The 25,828-nt window shown below is 52.6% G+C and overlaps 2 protein-coding genes across 7 annotated transcripts in view; one reads left to right on the top strand and one right to left on the bottom strand.

Moving 5' to 3' along the window:
* The window catches only part of RBM42 (RNA binding motif protein 42), a 67,491-nt gene extending 64,551 nt beyond the window's left edge, over positions 1 to 2,940 (top strand). For 4 of the 5 annotated variants that reach the window (XM_085859192.1, XM_085859190.1, XM_085859194.1 and 1 more), the window contains exon 10: positions 2,650 to 2,940. In XM_085859192.1, the coding sequence (XP_085715318.1) occupies positions 2,650 to 2,786 (137 nt within the window). In that variant the 3' untranslated portion in view covers positions 2,787 to 2,940. The other variant, XM_085859195.1, reaches the window with a different exon arrangement.
* A 459-nt stretch (positions 2,941 to 3,399) lies between these two features.
* On the bottom strand, positions 3,400 to 21,064 carry HACL2 (2-hydroxyacyl-CoA lyase 2). 2 transcript variants are annotated; one of them, XR_015052278.1, is made up of 13 exons: positions 20,878 to 21,064; positions 8,197 to 8,398; positions 7,917 to 8,044; positions 7,526 to 7,664; positions 6,954 to 7,281; positions 6,583 to 6,719; positions 6,282 to 6,416; positions 6,082 to 6,196; positions 5,596 to 5,724; positions 5,429 to 5,499; positions 4,890 to 4,961; positions 4,653 to 4,758; positions 3,400 to 4,009 (listed from the first exon to the last, which is right to left on the bottom strand). XR_015052278.1 is itself a non-coding variant. In XM_085859173.1 (13 exons), the coding sequence occupies exons 1-13, from the start codon at positions 20,980 to 20,982 to the stop codon at positions 3,813 to 3,815; spliced, it is 1,905 nt and encodes a 634-aa protein (XP_085715299.1). In that variant the 5' UTR covers positions 20,983 to 21,064; the 3' UTR covers positions 3,400 to 3,812. The 2 variants fall into 2 exon arrangements, 1 of the variants encoding a protein (XP_085715299.1); XM_085859173.1 differs by having other exon boundaries at positions 5,596 to 5,765.
* Positions 21,065 to 25,828: the final 4,764 nt, after the last annotated feature.

Raw genomic sequence — 25,828 nt, 5'->3', positions numbered from 1 at the left:
GAGACCGTTGCAGGTTACCTGCACCCTCGCGGTGCGATGGTGGGTGAGCTCTCTCCGGCGCTCCTTGTACGAATGCGCAGGTCCGCGCAAACACAGCTGGCAGAGCGGCGCCTCCAGTCCGCGTCCCTCCGCACTCCCCACCGACTGCAAGCTCCAACGAGCGGGTCGCTCTACGGACCGCTTCTCCAAGACTCAGACGGGCAGAAGACCATGAACCGCCGACTGATACTGACACTCACCGACCGCCCTGACCTGACCTCCTCTGGTGTAACTCTCTCCGGTGTCACTTCTCTTAGCGGCGCCTCCGTGCGCCCTTTTATTTCCCCGGCACCCCGCCCCTCCCTTCGCGGCACGCGGAGGGGGGGGGAACATTCCACCAGAGAAATTGGGGCGGGAGCCGAGTTTCAACCGTCATTCTTGTTTACCAGAGAAATCGGGGTGGGAGTTGTTGTTCCCCTTTTGTGTTCGTGGAGATGTTGATGGTTGCTGGCGGAGTGGTGAGGATGGCGTGGTTGTTGAGAGGCAGGTGTGGTTGTTGTTGTGAAGCGGAGTTGTGGTTGGTGGTTGTTGTGTGATGGTGGTTGAGACGTGGTTGGTTCAAAATAAAGATAGAACAGAAAAACGGCTATCTCAAAGCGTCGCAGCCCGAATGAATCACATTTATTCCCTCTAAACAATGGGTTTGGGGCTAACTACACATGTACTTAAGAGATATCTCACCTACGGGACCTGAATGGTGGTTTGCGAATTTCCACAACCGTAACAATATCTATCACAGGGCAGCACTATCCCTCAAATTTTTGCGGTAAACCTGGTATGAAATGGTTTCAAGGTCATTTGTTACTTTTGTCTAAAACTTCAAAATAACGTGTGCATACGTGTGCATGCACGCGTCCTCCATAACTCCAAAATCACAAAACTGAAACTTTGCATGTATACGAAGGGAACTTCGTATACATGCAAAGGGACTGCCTATCCATGGCATCGGCCAGATCTGTGTCTGTTTTCGGAGGTTTCGCGAGGTGCTCTTTCGGGATTCAAAGCAAATCTGGTAAAAAAAAAAATGGACATTAAAAGAAAAAAGTTAACGTTTGCGTGGACCTCGAACCAATGTACGACGTGATACATGCACAGATGAGCAGTCAAAAAGGCGGATTATCTGCAATGTTTAATGCAGAACAACCTTCGAGACATTACAAAGTTTAACCGCCCATAAAAAAACAGCAACTCTTTTCTGGATAAAGTCATTCTTTGAACGAATTCATTTTATTTCTTTAACTGCTGCAAGTGCCGTGAAGACTAGCTTTAAAGTTAAAGGGATCCAATATATTTGGTATGCAACCACAGCCTGACCAATCATTCCTGATCATCCATTTCATTGGAGTGCTTGCTTGAGTGCTTAAGCCACTTGCCGACCGAATCGATCACTCGCTGCGTACGCTTTTGCCGATCCACGTCACCCAGAGCGCGTGGCAGTGACATCGTGTTTACTAAATTACCGAGCCACATTTTTTTTCCTACCCGTCACACGTAGCTGTTTATAAAGATTAATGGTTATATCCCTGAAACGTCTACATAAATGTAACATCGTTTTTCGGTGAAAGCTACTCAAGGTTTCTGGGTTGTATACAGTAAGTACTGCAGTTGGTAATCACACTGACTCCAACCTGCCGATTCCCCTAAAAATTGCCGATATCGGGTGTGCGTGTGTGTGCTTTTTGTTCATAAAGCATAACATATTCTCTCTGCTAACCGCCATACCCCACCCCTCGCTCTTTGTCCCATCCTTGCACTATATTGGGAGAGGGTAGAGCAACACCCTCTTCCCACACCTCTCTGTCTGTTTCTGGACATATCCTAACAGTGGTTGTGTATGGACAGTGTTTGTCTCTGGACAGCTTGGCTCCGGGCAGTGTTTGTGTCCAGACACGAGTTTGTCTCTGGATGTGTCCGAGCAGTGTTTGCCTCCAGGCTGTTTATTGTATAACCAGTAGAAAAAGGATTTTGTTTCCATCTTCTCTGTTATTCTATGCAGGATCATTTTGATGAGACGCGGTATGAATCATAATAATTAACGCTCCACTGCATGTTCGCCTTCCCTTCCCCCACCCCTCTCTCTTCTCCCCCCATCCCCCACTCCCTCTTCCACACCCCCCCACTCCCTCATGGTATTCCCATCAGCAAGGTGACAGGTCGTATTTGCTCGTTGATAAATTCCTGCAAAACAGGATGTAGTTGCGAGATGTCAGGAAGCAGAAATTCCTGGGAAACAGATTTGTGTATGATGTTCATTTGATGTATTTTTTTCTGTAAACATGTAAAGTGAAAAACTTTACGATCAGATAAAGCGAAATATAATATACAATTTTATTATTATTAATATATTTTTTTAATCCTTTGATTTCACTTGAAATACCAATGGAACAAAACACAACTGGTTTCATGTGGTAGCCAAGTGTGCTTATTGCTCAGCGGTGGCCATATAAGAACAGGCGTTATGCATCTGTTTGACCGTATTACCACACGAAACTCACCCTGTAACCGCTTTACACGGATGAAACCATTTTCACTGGTACGTGAGACCGTTACGTAGTCTTGTGGTTAAATTTGTCCTTGTTTTAATGATCATGGTGTGGATGTGGTTGGTAGGTAAGTACGTGGGAAGTCGTCCCATCAAGTTGCGGAAATCCACGTGGCGAGACCGGAATTTGGACACGGTGAGGAAGAAGACCAAGGAGCGGAAACGACTGGGTTTGGGACATGGACTGCTTCCTGGTTTTAAATAGAACATGTTGCACATCGTACACACAACCACGATGGCAAGAAAACCACAAGTCATTTCACCCTAAATAAAAGAACTAACTGTGAAGGGACCTTATCTGAATCCCCCTCTGGTTTGCATTTCCTGAGTTCTGTTCAATAAAATTTAAAGTTTCAGAATTGTGAGTCGTGCAAGGTCACTCACTATCCAGTGGGTTTCATCGAGTGGGCCTCGGATGCAGTGTGACATTATTATTGACCAGCAAACTATAAAAACCTTTATTATGTGGCCATAATTCAAGCTGTTTGTATGACTTGTCGGTTCCCAATTTCTTTGCCGATGTTTGTGATTGTCAGTGTCCTGCCCAGATATACAAGACAGACCCCCACACCACCACCATGGCCTAATTGATCTTTCACGTGACAGCACCAGCGAAGAGGCCATCACATGGACCAGACCAAGCCACCACGTTTGCATCCCAGCTCATGTGGTGCTGCTTTCACACCCAACGATCTCTGGCTCATGGCACAGCTCGAACAAAGCACAGGTAAGGGATTTAATCCTAACCAATGGGAACGTCAAACAGAAAAACACCCTTTTTCAACTGAGCCCTCAAAATCGATCCACGAATCTACATCAAAGATAATGGAGTCTTTAATTGGAAAATGTCAATTCAGCCATCATGCGACTCACACCGAGAAGATTTAAAAATCAAGGGCCGAGGAGGAAGTTCATGTGATTAAAAGATCACGATGGATGGTGTTCAACCTTGCGAGCGTGACTGACATTTATCTTATTTCCTGAAGATATGTCCTTCGCATAACACACACAAAGTTTAAAATAATCAACTTGAGGGCGTCTGAAGCTGTGGATAATACAAAAATTACCTCATCACTCCCCCCCCCCCCTTGTACTACATCACTCCCAGACCCACTCTGATGCTCCTCCGTCTCAATATCCCCACGTTTGTCACATGATATTCACTTTATTTTGACGTCCAACAAAGAAAGAAGAGCAGGTAGCCTCGTGAGCAGCAACGCCCTGGAGATATTCACACCGAGATGGATCCTTCACGGAAGTCTGATTTACCGATGAGAGCATTGACGAGGACGGCGCTTCCTTCACGACACATGCCTTGCACCTTGGAGAGCACGTCGTGCAGATGGACATCTTCATCATTTCCTTTATCCCCAGGAGAATCCAGGAGAATTCCACGTCCTCCGAGACCTTCTGCAGCCACGTGATAATCTTAGGCGGAAGGAAGGAGGATGGGGATCGTTAATCTCCATGGCTGAATGTGAAAAGTTCATTTCCAAATGGTCTTCGTGTGAGCTGTATCTTCATTCTAGTTGTAAAGTTTTAATGCTCTTAATCATGTGTGTACAGCATTTTATTTTCTTTGTATTCAAACTCAAGACTCATGGAAGGACAAGAACACTGCATCAGGATGCAACAGAGCAAAAAGAATAGTCGGGGGGGGGGGGGTTTAGGACCAGGGACGGGACACCAACAGCAGGGATGAAGGCTTGGACAAACGATGGGTGTGAGGAGGAATTTGGAGTGGGGGGGTTTACAGAATGATGCATGGGGTGGACAAGATGGATACAGAAGGAAAGTGGGTGGGTGGGTTTAACAAGGGTAGAAAGATGGTTTTGAATTGGGGACAATCGAAGATGGTGGTGAATAGCTGTCTTGAAGACCTATAAGGAACAATGACATTGAAGAGAATATGGAACTTGGTTCCACAGGTGGGGAGGGGGGGGGGGGGAAACGAACGAAGCGAGAGAGGAAACGAACGAGTACGCAACATGCTGCATCATGTGTCGAATAAGTGTTACCTGTCGTGTTTATTGTGAATGAGCCAGAGGCCACGTTGATGTGGAGCATTTACCTGTGTAGCGAAGCTGACACGCCACGTCTGTGCCCAGTATTTGGCGCTGGTCCCTCACGATTTGTGACCAACAGGCATCATTACCAACCAGAGCGATCACTGGCACCTGATGAAAGTGGAATTAAAATGTCATTAAATGGAAAGTGATGTCTCTGGGAGTGAGAGCATGGTGCTTTAATTTGTTACGATAAACTGCGACTGGTGGGAGGTGAGGGGTGATACTGGAGGTCCTGATACCTTGTGTCTTGTAAAAGTGTCAAACTCTGCCAGACTGAACCCCAAGCTGCCGTCTCCATATAAAATCCACACCTGCTCATCGGGTCATGGTGGAACGGAGTGGGAAGGGGGTCAAAGGAAACACAAATCGAGCGCTCTCACCATTACCTGCAGCATTAACATCTCATGTAATCAAACAGAAGACCAAATACGGCATTGGAGTCATCAGGAGGAACTTGGAGAGGATTGGGGTTTCAGCCACTACTCCTCAACCCTCAAACCCATCCAGGCGCAGCCAAGTGAACCTTACAGAAAAATTGCTGCAATAATTCACTTCTTTGAAAGATAGACAGAGTAAAAGAAAAGAAAGCCAGAATTAGAATTTAGAAAGAGAAATGTGAAAACAAATGAAAAGTATGAAAGAAACAAAGATGGCAGGAATAACCTGGACAGACAGATATCAGCAGTTACTCCCCAGGCTCAAACGCAGCATCATGTACAAGCTATCGTTTAACTACGTTTCAGCCGTCATGTCGACGTGCACTTCCCTTTTGTCTCACCTCTGCTTCTGGCCTGCAAAGCTTTGCTCCGAGAGCAAAACCGCCACCGACGCCCAGTGTTCCAAATGCACCTGAGAGTGAACATCAATGGTCATCCGGGACTCGGAGGTAATGATACACATGAGTGTTGGGGTTTGACACTACGCCATGTAATCCAAGGTACCCACCCGGGTCCAGCCAGCCCCCTGGGCCCCGTGCACGGGTCACGTAGGCGGCGGTACCCACAAAGTCCCCGCCATCGGCGACCAGAATGGCGTTGGGTGGAAGGATGTCCTCCAGGGCCAGCAGGAGGCGCACTGGATTGAGGTAAAGACCAGTTGATTGTAAGGCTTTCATCCTTAGGGGACAGTGGGGTTGAGCACTTTCATCAACGAAGAACAGGTGAGTTATTAACAGGGAAGGAAAACTATCAAAACATTTCACACAATCATTTGTTTGATCATCACAACTCTGAAGAATTATTGTCCTTGCAAGGTGATCATATTGTTCAGTTGTCCGGCAGCGATTTACAGGTGCCATGTCGTATGCTGTGCTCATTGGCTTCACGTGGCACAGTGCACACTGCACATTACTACTGTATAAATCGGTGCACAATAATCTGGCATGCAATGCACATCGAGCGGTGATACGTGGACTACAGTGCATGCGATCACCTGATTTCATCATCCTTACGGCTGTCGGACTCGTGGAGCGAGTCGAGCCAGTCCTGTGAAGACCCTTTGCCATGGAGACGCGTAGCCAGCTCCACCAAGAAGCATCCTGGGTCACCTGCTCAGAGTACAATATCCATGGTATTCTTGGTTTCTCCTTTAAATCGACGACATGTACATTTGCATTATTTCTGTGTTCTCACCTTGGACAGCAATGCGTGGTCTCCAGAAAATGCCTTTGTTTCGCATCAGTTGTTCTCGGTCACGATTCACCGCAATGATGGCGGCGCTTTTGGGTAACAAGCGGCCGTAAGAAAGACGAAAATCGCATACCGCTCCTGGGAAGGTAAGGCTTGTAATTGAGTTATCAAGAATGTATGCGTTGCGTTAATGAGATGGAATGACGGTGGCAATGGAGGGGGGACCATGAGGGAGGGAGGGAGGGAGGGCCAATGTTGAGAGAAGGAGGAAATGAGTGATGAGGTTGGTGTGGGGGAGCGTTACCAGCAAGGACGATGGCGTCGGCTTGGCGGAGGGCAGCACGGCGGTTGTGTCTGATGTGCAGTACGTTGGAGCGACCGAGCAGACCTCTTGCCATTCCACCAAGATAACACGGAAATCCCAGTTGCTCGATTGCGTCCCTGAACAAAGCACCCGATTTGTCGATAAAGATGCGTGGTTCACGGGTCAAAGGTCAATGTCACCCAGTCAGACAATGATGAAAATAAACTTAAATTGGACATTTCCACCAACTAATCGGTTTATCATTTGGTGTGATCATGGTGAACGGCACATTTGGGAACCATGCAACTGGAGATGGAGAATGACGTAAGAGTAATGTTTCTGAAATGCCATTTTACAACCTCCAACATCACCTCAGTTTAACAGCAGTTGTGGGAGGTAGCATAACCTGACTCCCAAGCAGCAATAATGGTCGTTGAGCCTTGTCCAAAATGGCCGCCGACGTATCCAGGTCCCGAGGATGGGCTAGCGGCCGTGAGAGAGGAAGAGGTCCGAGGGGTCGTGAGGTCCACGCTCCGGCAAATAGGTTATTGAGGTGCCGCTTTAAATACCAGGTGACCATTCGCTGAGAGAGTGAGGGGGGACGAGAAGCAGGGCGGTGGGAAGCTTGCGGGGCTAATTCCCTACAAACTATGGAGTATGGATAGAGGACATCGATGGGAAGCTCCAAGAAGACGGGCCCTTGAGAGATGAGGATGGGTGTGAAGGGAAGGTGGAAGAAGAAGATTTTGTGGCAAATCAGTACGTGGGGGGGGGGGGGGCTGTGGGACAAACAATGATATGGAAACATGCAAGTGCAGACCCAAGCACGGTAAACACGGTAGAACAGGACAACGCTTCTCCACGCACCATGATGACTCCGTCGGATCACAATCGTAAATGTAACGTGACAATCAATCTGCACGCCACATCATCATTCCGTTACCTGGTGTACCCTCCAGAGCAGTGGCAATGGCGAGTCGCAGAGAGCGAGTAATCTCTCGAACAGAACGGACGGACAAACAGAGTTTGCAGACAGGACGAAGCAAAGACATCTGGCTGATGTCTTGTAGAGCACCCCGGCCCTGAGTAACACGGGCACGATTAGTTATCGTGGGATGGAACAGTCTGGGGAGGTTTATTATACTTAAGAGCAGAATTTTGTGAACTTCGTTCACATCACAAAGGTAAACCTTTTAATCCCACATCAGATATCCTCTCAACCCTCTTGTCCACACACATCTCATTACCGAGCTCATTTGTTAATTAACATTCTTTATACTTTGATCATTGCTTCATAATAACTGCAAACGAGCTATCATTTCCCAAAACTCCACCTTCAGGATTGTAGCTGCTGCGCCCCCCATCAGCACCAACGGCGACTCGGCAAGGCGAGCGTTCTGCAGGGCGGTGACCGTGTTCGTAACACCTGGGCCCGCCGTTACCACGGCGACACCAATGGTACCTGCACAAGACACGGTAACCATGGTGACGACTCCATTTAAGCATTCTGACGACTCCATTTAACCACGGTGACAAAAGTTGACACAAGAGTGCACACGTGCAACAGCTACCTGTGGAGGCGATTCACACCGCACATCACCTGCGAATACACACCGCTCAGTCTGGCCGTCGCATCAGCTGCGAACACCGCCGTGGCCTCGTGCCTCACGTCGATGACCGCGATGGAGAGTGCCTCGCAGGCGGCCAGGATGGGAGACACGTGACCTCCGACCAGGGTAAACACCCTCTCGACCCCGTGAGCTTTGAGGCACTCGGCCACCAACTCACCACCGTGTCGATTGCTTTGTTCATCAACCTTGTGGCGAGTTGCGACAAGATGGCCATAAACACCACCGAATAAAGGAAAACGAGTTTATCACTCACACGTGACCGGCACAAACATACAGCCGGTTGGAATTGAGATCGTTCTCATGATGAGGACAAAGTCCATCATTCCACGTCGTCACGAGTTTCTGTGCTGTGATGAGGAGGAACACAATGCTCGGCCTTGAAACAAAACAATTCGGGTGCAACAGTGAAGATGAGAGCGGTCTTCACTCCCAAAACGACGTCCAATAACCGTGGTTTCCATTTTTAATACGGGCCAACGTCGAAGAATAGAGGGAAGGACACACACGAACGTACAGGTACGAGGGGGGAAGGACACACACGAACGTACAGGTACGAGGGGGGAAGGACACACACGAACGTACAGGTACGAGGGGGGAAGGACACACACGAACGTACAGGTACGAGGGGGGGAAGGACACACACGAACGTACAGGTACGAAGGGGGGAAGGACACACACGAACGTACAGGTACGAGGGGGGAAGGACACACACGAACGTACAGGTACGAGGGGGGGAAGGACACACACGAACGTACAGGTACGAGGGGGGGAAGGACACACACGAACGTACAGGTACGAGGGGGGGAAGGACACACACGAACGTACAGGTACGAGGGGGGGAGGGACACACACGAACGTACAGGGACGAGGGGGGGAGGGACACACACGGACGGACAGGGACGAGGGGGGGAAGGACACACACGAACGTACAGGTACGAGGGGGGAAGGACACACACGAACGTACAGGTACGAGGGGGAAGGACACACACGAACGTACAGGTACGAGGGGGGAAGGACACACACGAACGTACAGGTACGAGGGGGGAAGGACACACACGAACGTACAGGTACGAGGGGGGAAGGACACACACGAACGTACAGGTACGAGGGGGGAAGGACACACACGAACGTACAGGTACGAGGGGGGAAGGACACACACGAACGTACAGGTACGAGGGGGGAAGGACACACACGAACGTACAGGTACGAGGGGGGAAGGACACACACGAACGTACAGGTACGAGGGGGGAGGACACACACGAACGTACAGGTACGAGGGGGAAGGACACACACGAACGTACAGGTACGAGGGGGAAGGACACACACGAACGTACAGGTACGAGGGGGGAGGACACACACGAACGTACAGGTACGAGGGGGGGAGGACACACACGAACGTGCAGGTACGAGGGGGAGGACACACACGAACGTGCAGGTACGAGGGGGGAAGGACACACACACGAACGTACAGGTACGAGGGGGGAGGACACACACGAACGTACAGGTACGAGGGGGAGGACACACACGAACGTACAGGTACGAGGGGGAAGGACACACACGAACGTACAGGTACGAGGGGAAGGACACACACGAACGTACAGGTACGAGGGGGAAGGACACACACGAACGTACAGGTACGAGGGGGGAAGGACACACACGAACGTACAGGTACGAGGGGGAAGGACACACACGAACGTACAGGTACGAGGGGAAGGACACACACGAACGTACAGGTACGAGGGGGGAGGACACACACGAACGTACAGGTACGAGGGGGAGGACACACACGAACGTACAGGTACGAGGGGGAAGGACACACACGAACGTACAGGTACGAGGGGGAAGGACACACACGAACGTACAGGTACGAGGGGGAAGGACACACACGAACGTACAGGTACGAGGGGAAGGACACACACGAACGTACAGGTACGAGGGGGAAGGACACACACGAACGTACAGGTACGAGGGGGAAGGACACACACGAACGTACAGGTACGAGGGGGGAAGGACACACACGAACGTACAGGTACGAGGGGGGAAGGACACACACGAACGTACAGGTACGAGGGGGAAGGACACACACGAACGTACAGGTACGAGGGGGAAGGACACACACGAACGTACAGGTACGAGGGGGAAGGACACACACGAACGTACAGGTACGAGGGGGAAGGACACACACGAACGTACAGGTACGAGGGGGAAGGACACACACGAACGTACAGGTACGAGGGGAAGGACACACACGAACGTACAGGTACGAGGGGGGAAGGACACACACGAACGTACAGGTACGAGGGGAAGGACACACACGAACGTACAGGTACGAGGGGGAAGGACACACACGAACGTACAGGTACGAGGGGGAAGGACACACACGAACGTACAGGTACGAGGGGGAAGGACACACACGAACGTACAGGTACGAGGGGGAAGGACACACACGAACGTACAGGTACGAGGGGGAAGGACACACACGAACGTACAGGTACGAGGGGGAAGGACACACACGAACGTACAGGTACGAGGGGAAGGACACACACGAACGTACAGGTACGAGGGGGAAGGACACACACGAACGTACAGGTACGAGGGGGGAGGACACACACGGAACGTGCAGGTACGAGGGGGAGGACACACGAGACGTACAGGTACGAGGGGGAGGACACACACGGGACGTGCAGGTACGAGGGGGGAAGGACACACACGAACGTGCAGGTACGAGGGGGAGGACACACACGAACGTACAGGTACTGAGGGGGAGGACACACACGAACGTACAGGTACGAGGGGGAGGACACACACGAACGTACAGGTGCGAGGGGGAGGCACGACGTGGAGGCGAACGTACAGGTACGAGGGGGAGGACACACACACGAACGTACAGGTACGAGGGGGAAGGACACACACGAACGTACAGGTACGAGGGGGAAGGACACACACGAACGTACAGGTACGAGGGGGGAAGGACACACACGAACGTACAGGTACGAGGGGGGAAGGACACACACGAACGTACAGGTACGAGGGGGAAGGACACACACGAACGTACAGGTACGAGGGGGAAGGACACACACGAACGTACAGGTACGAGGGGGAAGGACACACACGAACGTACAGGTACGAGGGGGAAGGACACACACGAACGTACAGGTACGAGGGGGAAGGACACACACGAACGTACAGGTACGAGGGGGAAGGACACACACGAACGTACAGGTACGAGGGGGGAGGACACACACGAACGTACAGGTACGAGGGGAAGGACACACACGAACGTACAGGTACGAGGGGAAGGACACACACGAACGTACAGGTACGAGGGGGAAGGACACACACGAACGTACAGGTACGAGGGGGAAGGACACACACGAACGTACAGGTACGAGGGGGAAGGACACACACGAACGTACAGGTACGAGGGGGGAAGGACACACGAACGTACAGGTACGAGGGGGAAGGACACACACGAACGTACAGGTACGAGGGGGAAGGACACACACGAACGTACAGGTACGAGGGGGAAGGACACACACGAACGTACAGGTACGAGGGGAAGGACACACACGAACGTACAGGTACGAGGGGGGAAGGACACACACGAACGTACAGGTACGAGGGGAAGGACACACACGAACGTACAGGTACGAGGGGGAAGGACACACACGAACGTACAGGTACGAGGGGGGAAGGACACACACGAACGTACAGGTACGTACAGGTACGAGGGGGGAAGGACACACACGAACGTACAGGTACGAGGGGGGAAGGACACACACGAACGTACAGGTACGAGGGGGGAGGACACACACGAACGTACAGGTACGAGGGGGAAGGACACACACGAACGTACAGGTACGAGGGGGAAGGACACACACGAACGTACAGGTACGAGGGGGAAGGACACACACGAACGTACAGGTACGAGGGGGAGGACACACACGAACGTGCAGGTACGAGGGGAGGACACACGAACGTACAGGTCGAGGGGGAGGACACACGAGACGTGCAGGTACGAGGGGAGGACACACACGAGGCGTGGGGGAGGACACACACGGAACGTGCAGGTACGAGGGGGAGGACACACACGAACGTGCAGGTACGAGGGGGAGGACACACACGAACGTGCAGGTACGAGGGGGAGGACACACACGAACGTGCAGGTACGAGGGGGGAGGACACACACGAACGTGCAGGTACGAGGGGGGAGGACACACACGAACGTACAGGTACGAGGGGGAGGACACACACGAACGTGCAGGTACGAGGGGGAGGACACACACGAGACGTACAGGTACGAGGGGGAGGACACACGAGACGTACAGGTACGAACGTACAGGGGGAGGGGGGACACACACGAACGTACAGGTACGAGGGGGAGGACACACACGAACGTACAGGTACGAGGGGGAAGGACACACACGAACGTACAGGTACGAGGGGGGAAGGACACACACGAACGTACAGGTACGAGGGGGAAGGACACACACGAACGTACAGGTACGAGGGGGAAGGACACACACGAACGTACAGGTACGAGGGGGAAGGACACACACGAACGTACAGGTACGAGGGGGGAAGGACACACACGAACGTACAGGTACGAGGGGGAAGGACACACACGAACGTACAGGTACGAGGGGGAAGGACACACACGAACGTACAGGTACGAGGGGGGAAGGACACACACGAACGTACAGGTACGAGGGGGAAGGACACACACGAACGTACAGGTACGAGGGGGAAGGACACACACGAACGTACAGGTACGAGGGGGAAGGACACACACGAACGTACAGGTACGAGGGGGAAGGACACACACGAACGTACAGGTACGAGGGGGAAGGACACACACGAACGTACAGGTACGAGGGGGGAAGGACACACACGAACGTACAGGTACGAGGGGGGAAGGACACACACGAACGTACAGGTACGAGGGGGAAGGACACACACGAACGTACAGGTACGAGGGGGGAAGGACACACACGAACGTACAGGTACGAGGGGGAAGGACACACACGAACGTACAGGTACGAGGGGGAAGGACACACACGAACGTACAGGTACGAGGGGGAAGGACACACACGAACGTACAGGTACGAGGGGGAAGGACACACACGAACGTACAGGTACGAGGGGGGAAGGACACACACGAACGTACAGGTACGAGGGGAAGGACACACACGAACGTACAGGTACGAGGGGGAAGGACACACACGAACGTACAGGTACGAGGGAGAAGGACGCACACGCACGTACCGGTTCGAGGGGGGAAGGACACACACGAACGTACAGGTACGAGGGGGAAGGACACACACGAACGTACAGGTACGAGGGGGGAAGGACACACACGAACGTACAGGTACGAGGGGGGAAGGACACACGAACGTACAGGTACGAGGGGGGAAGGACACACACGAACGTACAGGTACGAGGGGGAAGGACACACACGAACGTACAGGTACGAGGGGGGAAGGACACACACGAACGTACAGGTACGAGGGGGGAAGGACACACACGAACGTACAGGTACGAGGGGGAAGGACACACACGAACGTACAGGTACGAGGGGGAAGGACACACACGAACGTACAGGTACGAGGGGGAAGGACACACACGAACGTACAGGTACGAGGGGGAAGGACACACACGAACGTACAGGTACGAGGGGGGAAGGACACACACGAACGTACAGGTACGAGGGGGAAGGACACACGAACGTACAGGTACGAGGGGGAAGGACACACACGAACGTACAGGTACGAGGGGGAAGGACACACACGAACGTACAGGTACGAGGGGGGAAGGACACACACGAACGTACAGGTACGAGGGGGAAGGACACACACGAACGTACAGGTACGAGGGGGAAGGACACACACGAACGTACAGGTACGAGGGGGAAGGACACACACGAACGTACAGGTACGAGGGGGAAGGACACACACGAACGTACAGGTACGAGGGGGAAGGACACACACGAACGTACAGGTACGAGGGGGAAGGACACACGAACGTACAGGTACGAGGGGGGAAGGACACACACGAACGTACAGGTACGAGGGGGGAAGGACACACACGAACGTACAGGCACGAGGGGGGAAGGACACACACGAACGTACAGGTACGAGAGGGGAAGGACACACACGAACGGACAGGAACGAGGGGGAAGGACACACACGAACGTACAGGTACGAGGGGGGAAGGACACACACGAACGTACAGGTACGAGGGGGGAAGGACACACACGAACGTACAGGTACGAGGGGGAAGGACACACACGAACGTACAGGTACGAGGGGGAAGGACACACGAACGTACAGGTACGAGGGGGGAAGGACACACACGAACGTACAGGTACGAGGGGGGAAGGACACACACGAACGTACAGGTACGAGGGGGAAGGACACACACGAACGTACAGGTACGAGGGGGAAGGACACACACGAACGTACAGGTACGAGGGGGGAAGGACACACACGAACGTACAGGTACGAGGGGGAAGGACACACACGAACGTACAGGTACGAGGGGGAAGGACACACACGAACGTACAGGTACGAGGGGGAAGGACACACACGAACGTACAGGTACGAGGGGGAAGGACACACACGAACGTACAGGTACGAGGGGGAAGGACACACGAACGTACAGGTACGAGGGGGAAGGACACACACGAACGTACAGGTACGAGGGGGAAGGACACACACGAACGTACAGGTACGAGGGGGAAGGACACACACGAACGTACAGGTACGAGGGGGAAGGACACACACGAACGTACAGGTACGAGGGGGAAGGACACACACGAACGTACAGGTACGAGGGGGAAGGACACACACGAACGTACAGGTACGAGGGGGGAAGGACACACACGAACGTACAGGTACGAGGGGGGAAGGACACACACGAACGTACAGGTACGAGGGGGAAGGACACACACGAACGTACAGGTACGAGGGGGAAGGACACACACGAACGTACAGGTACGAGGGGGGAAGGACACACACGAACGTACAGGTACGAGGGGGAAGGACACACACGAACGTACAGGTGCGAGGGGGAAGGACACACACGAACGTACAGGTACGAGGGGGAAGGACACACGAACGTACAGGTACGAGGGGGAAGGACACACGAACGTACAGGTACGAGGGGGGAAGGACACACACGAACGTACAGGTACGAGGGGGAAGGACACACACGAACGTACAGGTACGAGGGGGGAAGGACACACACGAACGTACAGGTACGAGGGGGGAAGGACACACACGAACGTACAGGTACGAGGGGGAAGGACACACACGAACGTACAGGTACGAGGGGGAAGGACACACACGAACGTACAGGTACGAGGGGGGAAGGACACACACGAACGTACAGGTACGAGGGGGAAGGACACACACGAACGTACAGGTACGAGGGGGAAGGACACACACGAACGTACAGGTACGAGGGGGAAGGACACACACGAACGTACAGGTACGAGGGGGAAGGACACACACGAACGTACAGGTACGAGGGGGAAGGACACACGAACGTACAGGTACGAGGGGGAAGGACACACGAACGTACAGGTACGAGGGGGAAGGACACACACGAACGTACAGGTACGAGGGGGAAGGACACACACGAACGTACAGGTACGAGGGGGGAAGGACACACGAACGTACAGGTACGAGGGGGAAGGACACACACGAACGTACAGGTACGAGGGGGAAGGACACACGAACGTACAGGTACGAGGGGGAAGGACACACACGAACGTACAGGTACGAGGGGGAAGGACACACGAACGTACAGGTACGAGGGGGAAGGACACACGAACGTACAGGTACGAGGGGGAAGGACACACGAACGTACAGGTACGAGGGGAAGGACACACACGAACGTACAGGTACGAGGGGGAAGGACACACGAACGTACAGGTACGAGGGGGGAAGGGACACACGAACGTACAGGTACGAGGGGGGAAGGACACACGAACGTACAGGTACGAGGGGGAAGGACACACACGAACGTACAGGTACGAGGGGGGAAGGACACACACGAACGTACAGGTACGAGGGGGAAGGACACACACGAACGTACAGGTACGAGGGGGAAGGACACACGAACGTACAGGTACGAGGGGGAAGGACACACGAACGTACAGGTACGAGGGGGGAAGGACACACGAACGTACAGGTACGAGGGGGAAGGACACACACGAACGTACAGGTACGAGGGGGAAGGACACACGAACGTACAGGTACGAGGGGGAAGGACACACGAACGTACAGGTACGAGGGGGAAGGACACACACGAACGTACAGGTACGAGGGGGAAGGACACACACGAACGTACAGGTACGAGGGGGAAGGACACACACGAACGTACAGGTACGAGGGGGAAGGACACACACGAACGTACAGGTACGAGGGGGAAGGACACACGAACGTACAGGTACGAGGGGGAAGGACACACGAACGTACAGGTACGAGGGGGAAGGACACACGAACGTACAGGTACGAGGGGGAAGGACACACGAACGTACAGGTACGAGGGGGAAGGACACACACGAACGTACAGGTACGAGGGGGGAAGGACACACACGAACGTACAGGTACGAGGGGGAAGGACACACACGAACGTACAGGTACGAGGGGGAAGGACACACGAACGTACAGGTACGAGGGGGAAGGACACACACGAACGTACAGGTACGAGGGGGAAGGACACACACGAACGTACAGGTACGAGGGGGAAGGACACACGAACGTACAGGTACGAGGGGGAAGGACACACACGAACGTACAGGTACGAGGGGGAAGGACACACACGAACGTACAGGCACGAGGGGGAAGGACACACACGAACGTACAGGTACGAGGGGGAAGGACACACACGGCAGGTGGAAGGACACACACGAACGTACAGGTACGAGGGGGAAGGACACACACGAACGTACAGGTACGAGGGGGAAGGACACACGAACGTACAGGTACGAGGGGGAAGGACACACGAACGTACAGGTACGAGGGGGAAGGACACACGAACGTACAGGTACGAGGGGGAAGGACACACGAACGTACAGGTACGAGGGGGGAAGGACACACGAACGTACAGGTACGAGGGGGAAGGACACACGAACGTACAGGTACGAGGGGGAAGGACACACGAACGTACAGGTACGAGGGGGAAGGACACACGAACGTACAGGTACGAGGGGGAAGGACACACACGAACGTACAGGTACGAGGGGGAAGGACACACACGAACGTACAGGTACGAGGGGGGAAGGACACACGAACGTACAGGTACGAGGGGGAAGGACACACGAACGTACAGGTACGAGGGGGAAGGACACACACGAACGTACAGGTACGAGGGGGAAGGACACACGAACGTACAGGTACGAGGGGGAAGGACACACGAACGTACAGGTACGAGGGGGAAGGACACACACGAACGTACAGGTACGAGGGGGAAGGACACACACGAACGTACAGGTACGAGGGGGAAGGACACACACGAACGTACAGGTACGAGGGGGAAGGACACACGAACGTACAGGTACGAGGGGGAAGGACACACGAACGTACAGGTACGAGGGGGAAGGACACACGAACGTACAGGTACGAGGCGGGAAGGACACACGAACGTACAGGTACGAGGCGGGAAGGACACACGAACGTACAGGTACGAGGGGGGAAGGACACACGAACGTACAGGTACGAGGGGGGAAGGACACACGAACGTACAGGTACGAGGGGGGAAGGACACACGAACGTACAGGTACGAGGCGGGAAGGACACACGAACGTACAGGTACGAGGCGGGAAGGACACACGAACGTACAGGTACGAGGGGGGAAGGACACACGAACGTACAGGTACGAGGGGGAAGGACACACACGAACGTACAGGTACGAGGGGGAAGGACACACGAACGTACAGGTACGAGGGGGAAGGACACACGAACGTACAGGTACGAGGGGGAAGGACACACGAACGTACAGGTACGAGGGGGAAGGACACACGAACGTACAGGTACGAGGGGGGAAGGACACACGAACGTACAGGTACGAGGGGGAAGGACACACGAACGTACAGGTACGAGGGGGAAGGACACACGAACGTACAGGTACGAGGGGGAAGGACACACACGAACGTACAGGTACGAGGGGGAAGGACACACACGAACGTACAGGTACGAGGGGGGAAGGACACACGAACGTACAGGTACGAGGGGGAAGGACACACACGAACGTACAGGTACGAGGGGGAAGGACACACGAACGTACAGGTACGAGGGGAAGGACACACACGAACGTACAGGTACGAGGGGGAAGGACACACGAACGTACAGGTACGAGGGGGAAGGACACACGAACGTACAGGTACGAGGGGGAAGGACACACACGAACGTACAGGTACGAGGGGGAAGGACACACACGAACGTACAGGTACGAGGGGGAAGGACACACACGAACGTACAGGTACGAGGGGGAAGGACACACGAACGTACAGGTACGAGGGGGAAGGACACACGAACGTACAGGTACGAGGGGGGAAGGACACACGAACGTACAGGTACGAGGGGGAAGGACACACGAACGTACAGGTACGAGGGGGAAGGACACACGAACGTACAGGTACGAGGGGAAGGACACACACGAACGTACAGGTACGAGGGGAAGGACACACACGAACGTACAGGTACGAGGGGGAAGGACACACGAACGTACAGGTACGAGGGGGAAGGACACACGAACGTACAGGTACGAGGGGGAAGGACACACGAACGTACAGGTACGAGGGGGAAGGACACACGAACGTACAGGTACGAGGGGGAAGGACACACACGAACGTACAGGTACGAGGGGGAAGGACACACGAACGTACAGGTACGAGGGGGAAGGACACACACGAACGTACAGGTACGAGGGGGAAGGACACACACGAACGTACAGGTACGAGGGGGAAGGACACACACGAACGTACAGGTACGAGGGGGAAGGACACACGAACGTACAGGTACGAGGGGGAAGGACACACACGAACGTACAGGTACGAGGGGGAAGGACACACACGAACGTACAGGTACGAGGGGGAAGGACACACGAACGTACAGGTACGAGGGGGAAGGACACACGAACGTACAGGTACGAGGGGGAAGGACACACGAACGTACAGGTACGAGGGGGAAGGACACACGAACGTACAGGTACGAGGGGGAAGGACACACGAACGTACAGGTACGAGGGGGAAGGACACACGAACGTACAGGTACGAGGGGGAAGGACACACGAACGTACAGGTACGAGGGGGAAGGACACACACGAACGTACAGGTACGAGGGGGAAGGACACACGAACGTACAGGTACGAGGGGGAAGGACACACGAACGTACAGGTACGAGGGGGAAGGACACACGAACGTACAGGTACGAGGGGGAAGGACACACGAACGTACAGGTACGAGGGGGAAGGACACACGAACGTACAGGTACGAGGGGGAAGGACACACGAACGTACAGGTACGAGGGGGAAGGACACACGAACGTACAGGTACGAGGGGGAAGGACACACGAACGTACAGGTACGAGGGGGGAAGGACACACGAACGTACAGGTACGAGGGGGGAAGGACACACGAACGTACAGGTACGAGGGGGGAAGGACACACGAACGTACAGGTACGAGGGGGGAAGGACACACGAACGTACAGGTACGAGGGGGGAAGGACACACGAACGTACAGGTACGAGGAGGGAAGGACACACGAACGTACAGGTACGAGGAGGGAAGGACACACGAACGTACAGGTACGAGGAGGGAAGGACACACGAACGTACAGGTACGAGGAGTGAAGGACACACGAACGTACAGGTACGAGGAGGGAAGGACACACGAACGTACAGGTACGAGGAGTGAAGGACACACGAACGTACAGGTACGAGGAGGGAAGGACACACACGAACGTACAGGTACGAGGAGGGAAGGACACACGAACGTACAGGTACGAGGGGGGAAGGACACACGAACGTACAGGTACGAGGAGGGAAGGACACACGAACGTACAGGTACGAGGGGGGAAGGACACACGAACGTACAGGTACGAGGGGGGAAGGACACACGAACGTACAGGTACGAGGGGGGAAGGACACACGAACGTACAGGTACGAGGAGGGAAGGACACACGAACGTACAGGTACGAGGAGTGAAGGACACACGAACGTACAGGTACGAGGAGGGAAGGACACACGAACGTACAGGTACGAGGAGTGAAGGACACGAACGTACAGGTACGAGGAGGGAAGGACACACGAACGTACAGGTACGAGGAGTGAAGGACACGAACGTACAGGTACGAGGAGGGAAGGACACACGAACGTACAGGTACGAGGAGGGAAGGACACACGAACGTACAGGTACGAGGAGGGAAGGATACACGAACGTACAGGTACGAGGAGGGAAGGATACACGAACGTACAGGTACGAGGAGGGAAGGACACACGAACGTACAGGTACGAGGTGTTTGAAAGCACGAGTGAATGGAGTGGTTGGAGAGTCGGTGTGGGGATTGTGGGTTTGGTATAAAAAGAGCTTCACCCTCTCCACCCTCACCCGGTGTGATTGGTGTGTTCACGACATCACGGTTTGTAATCACCACCGTACCTCATGATTGAGTTGATAGACCAGTCCAAGGCGCCGTTCCACCCACACGAACAAGATGGAGAGTGAGCACAAGACCGCGACCAGGAGGAGAAGGACGAACAACATCGTCCCGAACGAAACACGTTCCGTTCAGTTGACCTTTGTACGTGGTGACGTCACCGGTTTGCCGGAAGCAGAGAAACCAAATAATTCGGTGAGTGACGTCATTGGCGACAAACTCGCGTTGACTCCCGCCAGGCGGTGTCCGATTACCAATCATCTCGCTCGCGCTCGCCAAGCCTGCCGTTCCGTATCATCCGTTTCGATGGAGTGCTTAAGCCGCTTGACGAGCGCTCCACAAGCTGTTTGGTCATGGAACATACCCCAAGATAAAGTATGACGTACTCGCCTTTACCACGTTAAATTCACTCATATGTGTTTTATCGAAAGTCCCTCAAACTCACCCGCGGGTTTGTGTGTTCAGCACTCGGTCGGCCGATCATAATTTTTATTCGCTCATACACCGCCCAAATACTCGGATCCTCCCTGCAGGAGTTCTCATTCCGTGAATAAAAAAACCTTTTTGCTCTCTTCGAGCAGCGTTTTCAAAAGGTGTAAATCCTGTTTATAATGAAGGTTTTCACCATGAAGGAGTTCACGCCCAAGTGATGGCGGCTTCACAGAGGTTTCTTATTATCAACGAACAAAACATCCGGCAGGGGTTGCACATCCGGGCATTTGTCCGCGAGCGTCCGCACTTCCGCCTAGCAACGATCGCTAAGGACCGAACAATCGAGGTCGGACACAGGATGCGCTCCGTGGATTGGCAGTGCCGACTCACATTCTCTCACATTCTCTCACATTCTCTCACAGTCTCTCACATTGAGTAATATCGTCATGAAACCTTTAACAGACGCTGGACAAATCAAATGATTGAACAACATTCGGTAAATATTAAACAAATGGCACTGACTGTCCGAAAGGACCGTCTGGAACCCCCCCCCCCCCCATCCACTTTCTCAACAATCCTCTGGAAGAAGTCCTTTCTTTCAAGCTTCTGCGTCTCACTATCTGCCATGATCTTTCCTGGGAAAGCCACATTTTCAAACTGGCCTCCAAAGTCAGTCGACGACTGGGAATCCTCCATTGTGCAAAGTCCTTCCTCGGCCCACCTGAGCTCCTGACCACATACAAGCTTTTATCCACAGCCTGATTGAAGTACTGCTCTCTACCCTGGGCTGGCGCTCCTGCCTCTCACCTTTCTCGGATTCACGCTGTGGAAACCGAGGCATTTAGGATCTTCCCCCCCCCCCCCCAATATTTCCGCAGGTCGCTCACGATCCGCCAGCAACACCTTCTGGTAAAACTACCCAAATCACAGATCACTGCCCACCTTCACTCTTTCATTCCTTTTTTTCCCACTTTTAGAACAAACTCCCACACTCTCTTCAATCTCACTCTTCCCTCCAGGTCTTCAAAACAGTTGTTCACCACCACCTCTTATCTTCCCCCATCTAACACCGTGATCTTTTCTGCCCCCGTTAATCCACGCCAAACCCACCTCCTTCATATTCCCTGCTTTCCTTCCTGAAAGTCCCTGTAATGTCAAACTTGTATCCCCTGTGTACCCCATCCCATCCCTCTCCCTTCCACAGATCTCCTCATGTTTGTTCGCCATTGTTTTTGTCCTTCCTTCTCCCACCCCTAGTCTCCTACTCCCCTTGTTCGTTCTGTGTTAGCTCTCATATGAGCCTCGACATTGTATACAAAAAAAATTTAAAAGACTGGTTGCTGATACATGGATTTTCATTTCAATAATATCCAACCGTTCTGCAGATTTTTGTTAATATATTAATTTCCAATCCAAGATGGCTGACGAACCATGTGACCTATGACATCATAAATTTACATTCTGCCTCCAATCCTCCAGTGGAATATGTGTGTGAAGTTTCGTGTTAATCAGATGAGGTGTGTGTGGTGAATTGAGGTGAATTGAGGGAAATGACGCGGGATCACATGTTGTGCGTCTCGCGTATAAGGGGAGGTCTCCGCGGCACGGGGTGATTGTCCCCGGGGCATTGCCATTTACATCGGCTGTTCACTTGGTGCTCATTGACTGAAGGTGCTCATTGACTGGTGAGAATGGAGATTATATCAAACTCCGTGCTTACGCGGATTTATTCTGCGATGATTAATCGCACATGTATACGTTACTGCTTATGTACTCCTAGCTGAACCTGTATTCCCCGGTGTGCCCGCAGAAGCGGCTCCAATCAAATGGAATAAAGCCTAAACTCTGAAGGTTCTTCTCTCGCTCTCATTTCAGTGTGTTTTTCTCTCCAAGATGGCCGCCAAACCATGTGACTTGTGACGTCATAATTTTTACTATGTATGCAGACATGATGGAAGATGATAGTTGCAAATTTTCGCTTCGTTAGGTTATGTGATTCCAGAGAAAACATTATTTAATATTTTTCTTGAATCCAACATGGCTGCCAAACCATGTGACCTATCAATTAGAAAATATCAAAAGGCACCAGTTCACCACTTGCTTGATATGTGTACCAAATTTCGTAAATATATATTGAGGGGATTTGTAGTTAAGCTCCGGAAACGAAATGTGACGGACGGACGGAACCCATTTCTATATCCCCGCCAACTTCGTTGGTTGGTGGGGATAAAAAAAATTGATATAATTCAGTGTAATGCGGTTATTATCCTCCAATAGAAACAACATTCCCTCCAACTTGATGTGCAAATGTCGTCATGGGAAGAGAATGCCCACTTCATATCATGAATGTTAACACATTGTACATGTGTGCTCAGGCTCATGACAATGCCCTGTCAAAGTTCACAAAAACCTTCAGCAAAACTCTACATGAAATCTGCATTTAACAAGAAAAAAAATTATATTTTAATGTAAAAACATCGATGGATGAAATAAATAAACAACCAAACAAGGTGGGGTTGACACCACATTACGATGCCACAATTGTGGTGTCACTACTACCTTGGTTGGTTTTTTTTTTTTAAGATTTTGTCTCTATGTTTTTACATTTTTTTCTTTCATTAATTTTTTCTTGTTTCTGAAATTTTTTTGAAAGTAATAAAATACTTAATGTTTTACATTTTTTTTTTTTTTGTATACCTTGGTCGAGGCTCGTATGAGAGCGAACACACAACTCACAGCAAGGAGGCATGAGACAAGAGGGGCAGGAGTGGAAGGGACAAAACATTGGGGAACAGACACATTAGGTGAACTGTGGAAGGGAGAGGGATGGGGATGGGACAGGGAACATGGCGAAGAGAAGATGGAAATTTCAGGGACTTTCAGGAAAGAAAGCAGGAGAATTGAAGGAAGTGGGCTTGGGTGGATTATCGGGGGTAGAAAAGATCGAGGATTTGGATGGGGGAAGATAAGAGGTGGTGGTGAACAGCTGTTTTGAAAGCCTGGAGGGAAGAATGGGAAAGAATAGAGTGAGGAAGTTTATTCCAAAGGCGGGAAAAAAGAGGAATGAAAGAGTGAAGATGAGCAGTGATTCGTGATTTTGGTAGTTTTACCAGAAGGGGGTTGTTGGCGGACCTTGAGCGCCCTGTGGAAATGTGGTGGGGACAAATCGCAGAGAGAGCAGGGGGGCAAGGCTGGAGAGGAGTCTGTAGAAGACAGAAAGACCACCGACCAACCTGCGGTGATTGAGTGAGAGGCCCAAAGACTCAGCTTCATTACGGGAGATGCCGATGATCTTAAATGCCCTGGTTTCGACAGCGTGAAGCCGAGAAAGGTGGGAGGCAGGAGCACCAGCCCAGAGGGGAGAGCAGTACTCCATCAGGCTACGGACAAAAGCTTTGTAAGTGGTCAGGAGCTCAAGAGGGCCGAGGAAGGACTTAGCACGACGGAGGATTCCCAGTCGGCGACTGGCTTTTGAGGCGAGGTTGGAAATGTGACTTTCCCAGGAAAGGTCATGGCAGATAGTGAGACCTAGAAGCTTGAAGGAAAAGACTTCTTCCAGAGGATTGTTGAGAAAGTGGATGGGGGGGTTTGTAAACGGTCCTTTCGAAGAGACATAGTGAGAGTGTGAGATTTGTCTGGATTGAAAGACATGTTCCACGTGTTGGACCAGTTTGTGATTTTATCCAGATCTGCAGTGAGTGAAGAAGCTGCTGCTTGCCGATCTGAGGGATGACAGATGGTACGGCAGAGGGTGGAGTCGTCGGCAAAGAGAAATAGAGGATTTTCCAGAGAGTCCGAGAGATCATTGATGAAAACCAGAAAAAGAACAGGGCCCAGAAGGCTACCTTGAGGAACTCCAGCCTGCACAGGAAGAGGGGATGAAAGAACTCCATTTAGGGCCACACGTTGACTGCGACAGGAGAGGAAGTCTGCGAGCCATGAGTGGAGATGGCCTTGAATACCATGGGAAGAGAGTTTGGTGAGTAGGGCAGGGTGCCAGACTGTGTCAAAAGCACGTGATATGTCCAGGGATACGGCTCGGATTTCCTGTCTGGCATTGAGGACCTCCATCCATTGATGGGAGAGCAGAAGCAGCATATCCAGGGTAGAGTGACCTGGTCTGAAACCAAATTGATGATTGGAAATCAAGCCATTGGAGAAGAAATTCTGAAGAATTTTGTTACGAGCAAATACAACCCGTCGCTGAGAGGAGGCAGGTGTAGGGAGGATGAAGAAGGGAGAGAGGAGGTGGGAAGAGCGACACCTCATCAAACATTGCTATACACTGTGAGGGGGAGAGAGGGAGAGGGAGAGACACAGAGAGAGAAAGAGAGAAAGAGAGAAAGAGAGAAAGAGAGAAAGAGAGAAAGAGAGAAAGAGAGAAAGAGAGAAAGAGAGAAAGAGAAAGAGAAAGAGAAAGAGAGAGAGAGAGAGAGAGAGAGAGAGAGAGAGAGAGAGAGAGAGAGAGAGAGAGAGAGAGAGAGAGAGAGACAGAGAGACAGAGACAGAGACAGAGAGAGA

Source organism: Eptatretus burgeri, chromosome 16 (genome assembly GCF_056783735.1).
Source record: "Eptatretus burgeri isolate ZD-2024b chromosome 16, Ebu_testis_v1, whole genome shotgun sequence".
NCBI classification, from domain to species: domain Eukaryota; kingdom Metazoa; phylum Chordata; class Myxini; order Myxiniformes; family Myxinidae; genus Eptatretus; species Eptatretus burgeri.
This window is presented reverse-complemented; position numbering and strand designations above follow the sequence as displayed.

Excerpts from the sequence above, each read along its gene's own strand:
- HACL2 (XM_085859173.1), bottom strand. The coding sequence starts at position 20,982 with ATGTTGTTCGTCCTTCTCCTCCTGGTCGCGGTCTTGTGCTCACTCTCC. Across the intron at positions 5,766-6,081 it reads CGTAAGGATGATGAAATCAG|GATGAAAGCCTTACAATCAA; the intron begins GTGATCGCATGC and ends CTGTCCCCTAAG. Across the intron at positions 5,500-5,595 it reads AGGGGGCTGGCTGGACCCGG|GTGCATTTGGAACACTGGGC; the intron begins GTGGGTACCTTG and ends GTTCACTCTCAG.